Source organism: Strix aluco, chromosome 9, assembly GCF_031877795.1.
Source record: "Strix aluco isolate bStrAlu1 chromosome 9, bStrAlu1.hap1, whole genome shotgun sequence".
Taxonomy (NCBI): domain Eukaryota; kingdom Metazoa; phylum Chordata; class Aves; order Strigiformes; family Strigidae; genus Strix; species Strix aluco.
In genome coordinates this window covers 17,006,153-17,022,171 of record NC_133939.1, presented here as the reverse complement: position 1 = coordinate 17,022,171, position 16,019 = coordinate 17,006,153, and the positions used below count along the sequence as shown (strand labels likewise).

General features: G+C 36.3%; 1 protein-coding gene across 4 annotated transcripts in view; it reads right to left on the bottom strand.

Annotated features, from left to right (window-relative positions):
• ACAP2 (ArfGAP with coiled-coil, ankyrin repeat and PH domains 2) overlaps positions 1 to 16,019 on the bottom strand; it is a 67,567-nt gene that overhangs the window by 26,036 nt on the left and 25,512 nt on the right. For all 4 annotated transcript variants that reach the window (XM_074833906.1, XM_074833908.1, XM_074833907.1 and 1 more), the window contains exons 5-9: positions 14,316 to 14,374; positions 13,632 to 13,815; positions 11,312 to 11,356; positions 10,121 to 10,216; positions 5,582 to 5,656 (exon numbers count right to left, since the gene is read on the bottom strand). In XM_074833906.1, coding sequence (XP_074690007.1) covers positions 5,582 to 5,656; positions 10,121 to 10,216; positions 11,312 to 11,356; positions 13,632 to 13,815; positions 14,316 to 14,374 — 459 coding nt within the window. The remainder of the gene's footprint in view (positions 1 to 5,581; positions 5,657 to 10,120; positions 10,217 to 11,311; positions 11,357 to 13,631; positions 13,816 to 14,315; positions 14,375 to 16,019) is intronic.

Sequence of the window (16,019 nt, the reverse complement as noted above, 5' to 3'; positions counted from 1 at the left end):
ACAATATAACCTTAAAGTAGACTACCAAGATATGGCTTCCTCCCCTTAACTAGGGCAGATGAGACACATCACCAAAAATTAAGTTTCAGAACAAAAAACACAGGTTAAATACTGAAGACGCAAGACATTTCGTAATGTCACTCTCCCATACTTTCAGCAAGTACTTTTTGTAAATTGTGAACAGCTTTGTGTCAAAAGAGTGTCTGCAAATCCATTTTGTACTTTGCTTCTCAGGAATTTGTCTATACATAGCGGAAAAGAGGCTATACCAAAAAAGAGTCAGCTTCAACACCAATACCATTAGCCCTATGGAATAGTCCAGCCTGCACACAGCTTTTCTGCTTCACACGATGTTTACTCTTATACATGCAGATGGTTTTGTTTAATTAACCTTGGATTGGACAAGACAGTGAAGTGGTTACAAATATCAAAATGGGCCCTTTATGCCCCCAGGCCAGCACAGCACCAAATTCCATAAAGTTACTCATAGTGTTTTCAGCTATTACCAATCTGAATAGATTAGTGAAATCTGAAATGTTAAATCTAGGTTTTTATTAATTCACTGGCAGAAGATCAGTGCAAAAGTAAGAGTTCCAAAATGAAATGGAACTAGCGTATCACTATCGTATACTGATCTGAACATATAATGTTGCTAACAAAAGCTTCTCAAAAAAAAAAAATCACAAATTTGTGCATTTATTATTCAGCACTTAATAACTTTGATTTTCTGCCCATTTTCTAGATCAGCACATGCTAAACATTAAAGGATTCATGTAAGCACAAACAGCCAAAAATACCACAGTACAATTTTAACTTAGTATTTCAAAACTTAGGACATACACAAAGTGTTAAAAAGTCCTTTGTGTTTTTTTTCTTATCCTCTCAAAAAAAGAAAACCCAAACCCCTATAAGACGTAGGCATGCTGATGTCACACTCCCTCCCTCCCCAAAAAACTACTAAAGTACTCTAACTTACCAGCTCCCAGACATAATGAAACCTGCTAAAGATTTGCATCTTCCTGCCTCAGTGATGCCTGCAACTCCTTGTCTGGTGAAAGACAACATACATTCCCTCAGTCTTTTCTGTCCCAGCTACTATGTAATCACATTTTCCTCAAGGTTTGGAGAACTGCTGCAGAAAATGCAACTGTCTTTTCCAATGAATCTAGATTTAGGCTCTGAAGACATATACAAGCATGACAGGAAAACTCCTTTGGATCATTTATCATGCTACACTCTCAGTCCAAAACGCCTAAAATACTGAGCCTTCCTCATGAAGTGCACTTAGTGTCATTTTTAATGGCTTCCCTGATTGATTTCCACCTTTACAGAGCAGATAAAGAGTATACAGACACTATACAGTTCAATATTTTCCTAACTATACGTAGCAGACTACTAAATTGGGGCGGGGGGGAGTGGGGAAGGAAGGAGTAAAGCTTCCATATGCTTTATCCATTCATTGATAAAGTTGTTAGGAAAAAGAACAAACAAAAAAAAACCCCAACCCCCACTTCATTTCAATAAAAGGATAAAAGTAGAAAAAGGAACTAGATAAGCCATGTCTGATCTTATAGTCTCTGCTATTTTATAATTAAAGGAGAAAAGAAGTCAATTTATTTTTATCTTGGTGCATGGAAAAGTTTAGTGAATCATGAAAAATAATCAGGAGAGAAATACATCCATATCTTTCCAGTGTCTTGCATAAGAGAATCACATGTTAATAAGCCCAGTCACTTTATGTGATTCAGAATTTTTTTATTCCTTAAGCAAACACGCAGCTGATCAAACCTGAATTTTAAATATAATTTATTTACTAATTAGGTGTCAGTTAGGATTAAAATACATTTCACTTAATCAGAACTAAGAAAATTAAACCAGTATTATTAAAGTTACACTGAAGTGTTCTATTGCACATTTCATTCAGATTTGAAGGAAGGAACATCAATGGCTTCTATTCTGATACTAACTTTTCAAGGCTGACCAGTTACTGGAAGAGAAACATGTAGAAGTGGGTTATATAAGTGAAGCATATGGTGTGCTTTCATGCTTTTTCCCCCCTCCTTTTCTTTAAATGTCCATGAAAGATAGCACATGAGCTGGCAATAGAAGAACAACTTTCATTTCCATAATTCATACTAATCTGGTGGGTCACAGAATAATTACTATTCTTGGCAGTGTTTCAGTCAATGCATTTTCACATGATCTTATCAATTTATCACACATACTGGATTCATTTCATAGCTTGCATGTTTTCCGTTTCTCTACGTATAATTTTCTTGTTACCAAAACACAAGCCCCCATACCTTCCAGCCGCAGAATTTTCGATTTACTCTCAATATGAAGATTGCTAGCAGGTCATGAAAGCTATTCAAGCCATTTTACCAGTAAATCTTAGGGAGTGTGAGTATCAGTATTTTAACACTGAACATGTATTCAATATGTTTTTTACTTTATACAAGCCAAATTTTTAAAGTTTTTAAAAAGGCAGTGAATCAGAGAGCATAAGTACAAAAGAAAACACTAATCTGAAAAGTTACTCCAGCATGTACTAAACAGAAGACACTAATTGTGCAACCCCTCGATTTAGAACATTGCCTCCATTCCCTTCCCGTCTCATCAGCAAAATGATGTTTGTCATGCTTAAATTGAAGGTCCTTTGAAGAAGGACTTAAAGCAACAACAGCAAGTAGCAATGTCTACAGTCCAAGACAAAGTGAAAGAAGGTGAGATCTAGTCATTGAGCATACAAGTCACTTGAAATACTGACACATCTTTGTTTTTTGAGACAGAAACTAGATTGCATTATTTCTCAACAGCAGCTCTGGTTTATGCCTGCTTTATGACTGTGGTAGCATCTGGTTTCCTATCACCTTGTTATGCAAGATATTAAAAATCATTCAAATCATTCTCACTCCAGCTGTTTCCTGAGCAGTTCTTTGGATGCAGGTTTTTTTTTTTTTTAAATGAAAAAGGGATTTGAATGCAACAAAAACTATTTGAAGTTCAACGCAAACATTTTTCCTGTATCATTTCCCTTATTTTAGAACAAAATATTAGCTCTGTCACAAAAACCAAAAAGCCATAATGCTGTTTACAGGTCCAACTGATTTTTAAATTATTTCTTAATTCAATGTGTTACTACAGCAGTGTGCTGCAAACTGCTCAGAAAACAAGTTATAAGTCTTAAGTGATACTAACAGTGTGACACCACTCTTTTGATAAGAATCTTTCCCCATAAAAATATATTGCAAAAAGTTCCCAGAATGATTGTGACATTTCTAGACTAATTTGTAGTATGTGATGCTCCAGATTAATACGGAAAAAATAATCTTTTTTAGTGTAAGAAATTGTTTCCTGCATATTTGCTGAGTAGATTGAACACAAAAGCTAAAACAAAAAAAAAAAAAAAAAAAATCAGACATCAGTTCTCGTAAAAGAGAAATCAAACTATAGTGGTGACCAAGTCCTTCCATGACTTTTGTATTAGCCTCTCAGATAGCAGCCTAATTAAACAGGATGATGATTATAAAGAAGTGAGATGAGTTATTTAATTAGTGCAGTTATTCTGCATGCATATGCACATATATGCAAACACAGGTAGTGGGTGGGTAGGTGTGTGCACATGTGTGCTTACCGATACATTTCGGAAAAGGAACTGTTCTTTATCCACACAATGAAGAAAAGGCATCATTCTGAAGCATTAGATTAAAACTTCAGTATATTAAATGCATATATACCTCATGGAATATTCAACACAAGAAGCAGAAGTTTCAGTAGTTATAAAATATGGAAGGATTTGGCACTGAAGATTTGGGAACATATTCCTAAGAGGCAGCCCAGTGGAAAGCAACATGACAAGCCATGAGAAGAGAACAGAGAACAAGGTTGCCATCCTGGTCAGGTTGACCAGATGACAAATAATGATATAAAGAACAAGATCCAAGGTTTAAGGCAGTTCAAGATTCTGAAATCATGATGAGCTGGAAGCAAACTTGGTGGGAAGGCTGGCAAAAGCAAGTAGGAGGAGACAAAAAACAGACAACATGATTTGAGTAAGAAACCAAGAAAAGTAGCAATATATAAATAACCTCATTATAATTACAATTTGTACTGGAAACCAAGAATATTTATATTACACACAGATATAGCTTACCAAGTTTCATGAAGCTTAAAAGTTTCAATAACCATTGATACTATTTCTAATACATTTACCTGTAAAGCAGCCTTAAGCAGCATTTGAAGAGAAAACAAAGACTGTAAACACCATTGGCAACAGCAATGACCATAAGTCACAGTAACAAGTTATTATCTCTATGGCCAATTAAAAGGTAATTGCCCATAACTTACATCCTCCACCAAGCACCACTGTTCTCTAGCAGTAAAACCCTCAATGCCTGAAACTAGGCCTACTGAACCCCCCAAAATTATAATTTGAACATCAACACTTATTCTCAAGTTCCATCTCTTTCCCATTTCCCCTCTTTCTTCCCCTTCCTTGCCTCTAGCCATCTCCTGTCTGCCTCCAAACACAGCACATAAGCAGTGCTCTAAAACCCATCATTATGCCTGTCCAATTTCAGTTACAGCAATCCTAATGTTTCCCACCAACTCCTGCAGGAATGAGGGGATGAAGCGACAAAAACATTTTCAGCAACCAAAAATGTTACCTTTTCCCATTAGTACTGACTCCTACTAAGGCTACCTCAGTTATAATCTTAGCATGTTTTCATGCCTAAATTTATTTACTCATCAGATTTCATTTACATTAGACTTTTTTTTCTTAAATTTATGCCACCTGAACAGATACAGAATGTATTTGAATGAGAGTAAGAAGTGTTGCATTACCTTTAAACTGGTATCTAATCCCTTTCAAAAGTACCTGCAGTATTAGCTCACTACCGGAGAGTTCAGTGGAAATATTTTTAACTTCTAGCATTATACCTGCAAAACCAATACTGATCTAGAGCTTCTGAAACATCCAAACAACAGAAGTCATACCCCCCACAACATGAATTATCTGCATTTTTCTCAACAAGCAAAATTAAGAATTATTGCACATACAAGTTTTCCCAAAACAACAATTTAATGTTATCACTTTCATACTTAGACAGCCTTTACAGAAGTTTACTTTTGCCCTTTATATGCAATAGCAACTGCCACACTACCTCAAAGCGCTGCACTCTTATTTGGCACAGTCCAGAAAGTTATACATATGACTGTAAGAATGTGCAACGTACACACCTCTTCTACAGATGCACAGGAGGGAGAAATAGCAACTTTTACAACATACTGAATCCAAGATGTAATAGGAATTAAGAGTTCTAATGAAATGTTAGCGTCCCAGCATTCAAATAAATTCTACTGTTCTATTTATGTTTCAGCCAAAACTAAACATAGTATTCTGTTCTGTAATACAAGATGAATATTTGCAATCCAGCCCTACGCTTAATGATGTGTTAAGTCTATTTCTCTGCACTAAAGATACCATCCCTCACGGTTCCGATGCAGAGATGCACTGCTGGGGAGAGATGCTAGATACAAAGATGTGTGTGCAGTCTGCCTTTTACATTCTCTCAAGTACCTTTTGTTGAATAGTGGAGTGCTTTTGCTCCATATCTCTCTTCTCCTTTGCAGCATCTACAGCCAACTGATCCAGCTGTAAAGAGAAACAGAAAATTGGATCTTTAGATATCAAGAGAAATTTGGCTCAGTAGATTTCATAATGCTGACAAAAAAGAACATATTATGTCTAGACATAGCATGACTTTAGTTTTATTTGCATAGTATAATTACTTCTATGGTCACAAAGTGTTTACCTTGAATAACCACTGAAGCCTCGTTTAAAGCACTGCACTACCATCCTGATTTAACCTCTACGAAAGGTGTACATTTCTTGTAAGCCTTAGAAGAAATGTTTCAAAGAACAGCATGGTGCCAAGCATATGCGACTCTGTACCGCATTGGTGCTCAGTCTCCGAAGAGAATGACTCATGCTTTAGCTGCTCTTGCTGGCTGACTGGCCTATGCAGCAGCACTGGCATTAGCAGCAAAAACTAGAAGGAGCAAATGCTAGTGATTTCTTCCCTCCACAAAGCAGGGGAACTGCCTCAATCAGGCTTTTGTATTGATAGTTTTGATCAGGTCACCAGCAGTATTTGAGCAAGATTCCTTGAAATCTGAGGTAGAACCATTCAAACTGTTTCTAGTTTCAGAAATAACAATGATATGATTTGGCACAGAAGAGAGACTGTCACATAGGATTTAAGTTAACATCCTTACAAAGTCTGCGATAATAAAAAGACATTACCAAAAATTTGCTTTAAGCATGACTATAGCATTACCCTATAAACTTTTTTTTTTAGGACAAAAAGAGAAAAAAAGCAGGAAATTTAAGACATCCTGTAAAAGAGGACGGTGTTTTAGGGTTTTGGTGGTTTCTTTTTTTTTGTTGTTTGGTTGGCTTTTGGGCTTTGTTTTTTTTCAGACTTTGATGTTTAAATAAGAAATATGGTGAAGCGGAGCAGCAGATGCTGCCTGAAAGACCAGTTAGCTTGGTACATATGTGACACACTATGGAATCTGATGAACTCCTCCTTTTTCCAGCCTGTAACACAAGTCTGCCATTAACCCCAGTCACAGCATCTTACTGAATAACGATGCAGATGGAATACCGAACACAGCAGTACAGCCCGCAGCTTTACATCTGTGGGACAGACCTCATTCTACTCCAGGCCTAGAATGAGGAGACTAGGAACAGTGTGCAACACCAGTTTCCAGCTGAGGTCAGTCACATGGCAGAGGGCACAGCTTGACTAACTGAACCTCTAATTCACACACAAATAGGATGGCCTCCACCCACTCTCACAAGGGAGAACCCCTGTTGATTCTGGTCATTTTCCCCAGTGTTGTATGTCCCCTGCTTGAAACGATATAAATGACAGAAAAAAGGGACAATAACTGGCTCTTACACCCTTGTGCTAGACACTCTCTAACAATTATAGAGCCATCAGATAGTCGGGACATCTGGATCCAATTCCACACTCTGTTACTTCTCTTAACTCTTCTCTCCCTAGTTTCTTCTCTGGCTCAAATGGCTATACCAGCACTTTGATACCTTCCAGGTATTTATGAACACGAACACATTAAAGACTGAAGTGTCCAGATGTCATATATTATGTAGCTATATGACTTAATGATAGAAGAGCAACTGAAACAGAAACTGGCTGCCATTGTGCTCAGAGACTGTTTTGCACCAAGAACCCTGGGAAACCCCTTGTTTTGTGATAAAGATGAGAACTGGTTCAAGGGCTGCTCAACACTTTGTAGGAATAAAGTTTCTTGCTAAAACCTCAAATTTAGGAATTTGCACATGAGCACCAAGAAATTCTTCCTCCTACCCTGCTAGATGAAACAAGGTAGCCATGTTCAGATTAGGGCAATTACCTCTAATTTGTCTTAACTACAAGTGTTTGAGGATACAGTTAATACAGCATAAGTGTCAAAACAAAGTTCTTAGTAGCAGCTCATGTAATCATTTACTTTTTTTTACTATCAAGACAGCATTGCACCATTCCAGTTTCCAAGCTCAGACCAGAATTTCTTGTTTTCACTCAGGTGAGCAGCATATCAGCTGTCTTAAAAAAGACCAATAGCATACAACTACCAAGAGCTGTGGCCAATCACACAACTGAACTATGCAAATCCCAGTCATTATATCACTGCTGGGTAGTCTTCAAAAAATTAGGTTTTTCAAAATACTGCATTTACTGGTAAAAGTATTCGTATAAGCATACAGCACTATAAGTGGTATTCTGTAGAGAACTAAGACTAAAGTGTTTAGCTTTTTGAATAGTCACCTCAATGAAAATTCAAGTAGTTTTCTTTTTAAACTAATACCATATTTCATATAAAAATCCCAAATACCATAACTGCCATGCAAAAGCTCATATTACACTTGTGTGCCGTTAAAGATTCCCCTACAATGAGCTGATTCACAAGTAATCCGACCCTGACCTAAAACCTCCAGAAAGCAAAATTGCTCAATCCTACTCCATCATGTAAACGGGTTATTTTGAAAATGCAAAGCGAAAGAATTAAGAGTTATAACTACACTCTTCAGGGTCACTTTAATTTTAATACTTCAGGTGCTGTTAAACCTCGTAATTAAGATTATACACAAAATTTACCTGGAAATGAAAAGTCATTTACCAACAGAAAGAATTACAGTATTTTCAGAAAAATCTAACAAATCCCTGTTTTATGTCACAACATACCTTCTCTGACCTGTTTTAACAGGCAGAGGTTCAACCAATACAAACTGCAAAGCCATTAACTGTGAAACTTTCATAAGCTATTTACAAGGCTGCTACTGTCATGAAAAATACCCATTAGTTAAATGCCAAGGTCTGCCACAAAAGAGTAAGTCAGCAAGTTGTACAACTTTAGGGTCTTCAGTCTATCTTTGCTCCAACTGCAATATATTTTAAACATTCTCAGCTTTGTATTTTCTAAATTTAACTCCTTCAGTTGCTATGATACCAGCACCAAAAAGAATGTTAGACAATGCTCCTCAGCAGATCAAGCAAAAGGATGACCAGCCATTCAAAAATAACCTTGTGTTTCTTGCTCAAATAATCTAAATGAAATGGAAACATTAAAGCCTAGCTAGCAGCATAAACCACTACCAACTCCACAGCTTTTGTCTCCTTTCCCCACCCCCTCTTCTGCAGAGGTACAGGACACACGTTCTATACTGTCAAAACACTACAGTTCAACAATTACAACCCAAAATGGAAGGATGTGAAAGAATAAGAAGCACAACTAAGGACAGAGTCTCGTGCACCTTTCAAATGCCACTATCACACCAAACACAGAGGGCTGTAGCTGTACAGTCACTTCCCTTCTTGATGGCAGTGCCAGATCAAGCAGCCTGTCTCCCTTCTCAGCTCCATCACTTGCTCGCCACACACATGCACAGACACAAGCACACACCTCCCCAACGTGTGTTTGTACAAGTAATTAAGAACCACAGCAACCTGACTGGGGACTAGTCTAGCAGAAAAAAAAGTATTTAGAAAATAACTCCAACAATCAAATGTCTACAATTCCCAATCTGCTTCACTGCACAGACACAGAAGCAGGTTGAGGGGCACAGATGGCAACAGCACTGTGGCAGCAATAACCAGCTCAGAACAGTGTCATTTTAGACATTCAATGACGTATCTACTTCAGGTGAATGCAAATAAATGTTTGCTTTCATTTATTTGCTTTTGTATCTGGATAGACACTTAGACTTTAGGTTGGCTGTGTTTTGTAGATCATGTTGGAAAGTGGCAAAAGACAGTTTTGCATCAGTACAGTTGTTCAAAGTCCTCTGATGGGGGGTGGGGGGTGGGGAAGAGTTGTAAAAGTAATTCCAGGCCCATTTAACTTGCACTGAGAACAAGTCAAGACACTGCTGAGTCTTATTCCTGCACCACAGACAGATTTTCAGTTGAATATTGTATGTTCTTAATCTATTCTGCATAACCATTTTCAATGTCTCCTGCATGCAGTTGGCTGTGGTCCATCTAACCTTGTCATGAGTCCCTCACTGAAAACCCAGAAGTTGCAATTGTGTGTTCTTAAACAACAAAACTGAGCAAGGAAGATTCAGTGTATGAACTGAGTTTTGCACTACTTATTAAAATCAGAGTCTGGTTTATGGTCTAAGCTGCTAACAATGTTATTTTTTGGCACACTGCATAATTTATACAGTAAATAATGTACAGACGTAGAAGGAAAAAACCCTAATCTACTTTTTATTGTTAAATATATTTATAATGTGGGTCATATACAAAAATTTTTAAAACAAAATAATCCAGTGTCCTGAATACCAGACTACTTCAAACAGCACTACATGACTATGTTTAAGTATGTAAGTCCTAAAAGGTAAACAGACAGCTTTCAGTTTCTAACTATTTTCATTCAAACTACTTACGGTGTTTTTTTATGCTTTGCCTTTACCACACTACAATTCCCTTTCTGTTGAATAGATCTATGATGTACCTGATATGTACACATATATCAAGTTTTCATCTGTTCCAGCATATAGTTATGAAGTTTCACAGTAATTTGTTACCTGTGCACCAAGATCCTTCATGTAGGGCTCAAGTTCACTAAAGAGATCATAGCCTTGATGGAAAAAAGCCAGATGGGCATACATAAATGATAACATCTAAAAGGAAGAAAAGCATATTTTTTAAAAGGATAAGTATTTATCAGGTATCACATAAACATATTACTTAACTAATCCACATGAACATACATTAAATACAATTCCAGGCTTAATTTCTGCTCTTTTGTGCCCAGGCAATTTTACATCAGTGACTCATAGACCTTCCAATGTTGTAACTTTGGAACACTGAACCAAGCAAAAAATCTCAGATATTAGTTAATAGGATTAACCTAATTAACAAAACAAATCTACTTAAGGGCAGAAAATTACTTCTAATGCATGTCACCTGAAACTTCTCTTATCTCCTGTTTAGCTAGGACATGTAAATTAGAGGGGCTACAGAATTTATTTACTAATGATCCAGAACCATGACCTTTATGAACATGACTGAGAAGACTGTCCAGTCTTAAAGAAAGAAACAAATTGGGAAGACGCAGAGCAGAATGGCAAGCAGCTATAAAGCTGTGATCCAGCTAAAGTTTTTGCTATTTAAAGGAATTAAGGAAATTATGGGAGTGCAACTTCAGACATTTGAAAGAAAAGCACCATTTAATTTGGCAGTCTCTACCTCAGTAAACTTTTTGCAGAGATACTGTGAAGCATAAAAGGGAATGCAATCAGAAGAAAGCCAGCATGCAGATATAGCTGTATATTATTTTAGCAGATACCATACTAAAACATATTGTGTAGTTGTTATTACAATATGCTATTTATATAAAAAAATACCATTTTTGTAGAAAGAGCTGAATCCATCTTAGAATAGATAAGAACTTACTGTTTATAAATCAATATAGCAGACCTAAACAGCAGAATTCTTAGAAGACAAAGTTTTATTTTAACCACGAAACACATACCAAAGAGTCAACAGCAGTGAAAGCCTGAAGTGTTCAAATCTGAACCAAAAGGATTGCCAAAACTAGTTATGTATCTGTGCCCAGTTATAGTAAAGGCCAAACTGACTGCCATCAAAGTGCCAAATGTACTGATGTTTTGATGGGTAAAAGGACTACATTTTTAATATACTGCTTTACAGTCACATTTTTAATTTCAGATGTATTTATATTTTTTCTATACAGAAAATAATGTACAACTTACTGATTTTAAGATTTCTGCTCTCCTTTTAGACTGAAGAACGTTGATCTAGGAAAAAAAAGCCAAGCAAATTACTTTATTCTAATTGCAAATTTTCCCCACAGAAGGAAGCTTCAAATCACTTCCAAATAATCATATCAAATCTTAAAACATTTGAAGAACATAACTCATTATCAGACTTCATAAAGCACTTCTTTTAAAAGATGATGCATGATAGTTTTGTCATGATATTAAAGTGATGCAATCAGAAAAAGCATGCAAAGCTAGAACTCCACAGTGATGGTCACAACTTTCTTATATTGGAAGGGAAAATACAAGACATCACATGCTAGCTAGAAGTAATATAATACACCTTTCAAGCAAGGGAAATTGGTACCTCTTTTCAAGAGATCAATTCAACACATTGCAAATGCTCTTTATGACACTATGAGCTAATCCAGCTCACCAACTTCTTAAAGAAGCTGCACTCGCACCGTTGCCATCTTCTATCAGGGGAGCGGGAAGGACAGGGGCATGTTTATTTTTCCCCTTGGGCTGACGTTGTCTCAAGTGTCCCAAAACTGGGATATAGCCCCAGCCTCTGAATCAAGCAAGATCATAATAGCTTCAGTAAGTAATTTTTCATATATACTTGCACCTTTAAGCTAGCTGAAGTCACTGACCAAGGGTGTTGCCCTAGAACTTGAATAATTTCACATTATATAGAAAAAATAACTGATTTTTCACATTCACCTAGTTCCTCTATCCTCTTTGTCCCCTAATCTTTGAGGTTGTCATCCAGAACTACAGATTTGACTTTAAAAGCCCCATTTAGCAGAAATATGCATGATTTTGTAATTTAACACCTCTATGTCAGTTTAAAATTCCACCAAAAGAAATAAACTTACTGAAGTTATAATCAACTCCAGATTGTACTTAAATAGTCAGTATTTTGGAAAACCTTCTGCAGCAAAAAAAAATTAACATTTGTTTGTATAGAACAAACCCTCAACTTGCAAAGCAAAAAAAAAAGAAAGGAAAGCAAAGGTTTTGAAATACAGTTTAAAGCCAATATAGCTACAAAGAGACCATAGTTGTAAAGCCACTTTTCCAGAAGAAGAGAGTCACCCAAGTAGAAAGAATTCGTAAAACTTAATTCATTTTTGCCTCCATTAATGAAGAGATACTCAAACTTTTCCCCACTACTTTAAATCCTTTATCACAGGAACTGCTCATACTTTGAACATACGAATTCCAGGAGGCAAACAATCTGCAGCTCAATGCACACACAAGGAACTGGCCTATACTAATGACTGCCAGCTGCCCCCCCGCTACTATTTGATATTAGTACAAATAATCAAGCAGTACTTGATTAACATGTCTTTTTAAACATCAAAATGAACTTTGTCCTTAGTATTCAAAAGGCAGGAGTTCAGTGTTGACCACTGGCCACCATATCTGTGCATGTGCATGGGGTGATCAGATTGATACCACTTCATTTTACAAGTAATACAGGCAATTAAAAGAACAGTTAACTAAGCTTTAAATAACTGACTGGACTGTCACAAATCAAGATAACACCTAGTAGAAAACCAATATAATTCTAAAGGGTTGCTCTGTGTTTGATCATAGGAGAACCCCAGACCCATTTTAGGAGCCCTCAACCCCTCGTACCATCCAATTTGCAATAATCCTGTTTTGCTGTAGTTGTGGGTAACTACGAAACAGATGAATTGTAAGTATTGACAGAACAATTATTATTATTTCACAGAATTCAAAGTATAGGACAAAGAACACCTCTCAACACTCTATAGGAAATTGGCACTAAAAAGCAATAGAGTAGCTATGTTCTTGATTTCCCCTGTGGCACAATGCCAAATTCTGAGGCTTCTAGACAAGTAGGATTTGTTAAATAGAACACAAACCAAACAGCTGAAATAGTAGGATCCAACATCCTATATCAGAATTATTCAGGTAATTTGTATTTCCTAGGCTAGGTTACAGTTTTTATTTCAAATATATAAGGAAGTACCGCATAGCCAACTCACAAAATACATTTAGGTAAGTATCAGGCAAATACTATTTTTCAAAATTAACATTCAAGTTGAAAATTAAACTGTGCCACTACAGCAACGGCACTGAATACCAAAGCATTAAGCAATAAGAATGCATCAAATAATTTAATTTTGCTCAGATTTCATTAAAAAAGAAATTACTTGCAAAGTTATTCCTTTTTAACTGAATCTCCACAGCTTCTGAGAAGTTTACAATAAGTTCTAAAGGACAGATCTCTAACTATACGTAACAGATGGTTTTGAAAAATAACTTTTATTGCTCAACTTACCTGAAGAACATAATCCAGAGCTATGTGTCGAAAACATTTCCGTGTTGCAGTCAAAATATTGGTTGCTTCCTCTACTTCGTGTTGCTTATTTCTTTGAACTTGGGCATTTTTTACTAGAGCATTCTCTTTTTCTTCACTAACTTTTTCAAACTGTTTCTTTGCATCTTTAAATTTCCTAATATCTCTAAAGAAAAAGGAAATATGGATAACAAATTCCCAAGCATGAAGAAAGTGTTTAAAGACACACCAGACTGACAGCGCTCATGACTGTTATAGCTAGGTTTTTTGCTTTCATATTCTTCAATAAATGCTTGGATCGAATGGAAATTGTACCAAGTATGATAGAAGCTTTTCTGTCTTTCTCTTCTGAGGAAAGGACAATACTGAAATTTAAATAAATGCATCTTGTACTTACTGGGGAAAAGCTTTGGTAAGCACTTTCTTCCCTAAGCTTAGACAATGACAACATGTAATTAAGATCAGTAATTCATACTATTTCAATGTTTCTGCAGCTGGATCTCAAGCCTCACTGATTTGGAGTAATTTCTGACAAGCTTTAATATGCACTTCTCAAGTTATAGCTGCCCATTTTCAGGGAAGATATTTCACCAACCCACTCAAATCAAATGTTTTTAAATTCTATTTTACCTATAATTTTCCCATTACAAGTACAAGTTAACTTACTCTTTAACGAAAGTCTGCAGCTGTGCTTTAATAGATCTTTGGGTTTGGTCAAACAGGATCTGAAAGAAAAGCATTATTAAGTAGGTCATTAACTTAGGGGTATTCATAACTTTTCATTTTAGACATACACATGGTTATGCAGAATTAGATGAGAATTATTATTAAACCAATGTGTCTCTAATATCAAATATAAAACCCTTCAAAGTAGTTTGAAATAAATAAAAAATAAATAAGGAATAAAATAAGGAAAATAACACAAACCCAACACCTTCTGCTGGTCATTTCTTAAAGACTGTGGCTATAAGGAAAGAAAAGAGTTCCTGGCATTTTATTCTCTCATCCTGACACTGTAAGACATGCCCACTTTCACAGAACATGTTTATTGTGATTATTAAACAGTCAAGAATATTACTGTACAAACAGCCTCGAAAAAACAAGTTTGAATGTTGAGTTACAACTTTTTTGATTCTTAGACTTTCACAATTAACCAACAACTAAAAGACAAATGACACTATAGAAAGAACATGTCCTTAACTTCTGGCAAAAACCCAACAGCCAAATTAATGCTGAAAATGTAACATACATGAGTAATTAGTACCATCTCCTTTATATAACACATTTGTAAAAAAACACCCACTGTTGAACTGTTAAGAAGAATGGCTGCTTCTTTTTCTAAGATTAGGTGTTCTAAACCATGCTTCTCAAATTTATCTTTTGAGGAGGCAGGGGGCAGAATATAATCTACCCATTCAAATCGTAAAGCTTGAGAAATTTTTAAGTTTCCAAGGCCAAAGCATACCTGAATGTTAGACAACTTGTATTTTTTCTTATGTCTCCAGATATTCTGAGGAATGAAAACGCACATTCCTTCAGCTTCACATCTGCCCTCTGAGTTTTAGGACAGAAGGGAACAGGTCAATGGCTATGGGACAAATCCTTTTGCCACTTATCATTGTGCAGATCACAAATGATGCCTTAATTTCCAACTCCTCTACACCTCCCATTCTGCATTATGGAAATATACAGGGCACAAGCACAAAAAATAAAGAGGTGAAAGAATATAAGCAAGTAGTAGTTGGCCCAACTGACTAGAATCTCTTCCAAAAGGTAAAGATCTTTAAGTATTAAATAACTTTATTGAAAGAACAAATAAGAACTCAAGGTTTCAGGTCAAAAAACATTTTCTTTAAATTTTCTCAGTTGTAGTTCCCCTGTTCACAAAATTTGTGAATGAAAAGCCACACAATGCCAAGTACTGACAGCAAAACACTTACCAGCTTGTTTCTCTTTTCTAGAAACACTGAAGGAAGGAAAACACAACTAAGTCACCCATTAACAGTGGTACTATATCCTCCATCCAGTCTCCACATTTTTGGAGGTTTTCAAGTCCCAATGGGATAAAACCCTGGGCAACCTACTCTAGCCTCAGAGTTGACCCTGATTTCAGCAGACTGTTGAACAAGACATCTCCTGAGGCCCCTTCCAACCTGAATTATCTTATAACTAACAGTAACACATGGAAAATCCTGTTTGTATTCCCACTTTGGAAAACCAGAAAAACAGACAACTAGAATAGATGAAGAACTTCTTGACAAGCTGGAAGTCATGCTGGGACTACTCCCACTGCTGACATTTAAGCTTGCCAGTGCCTGAGGAGTGCACCAATCAAGATCAATACAGAAAAAGTATAACCAGATGGGAACT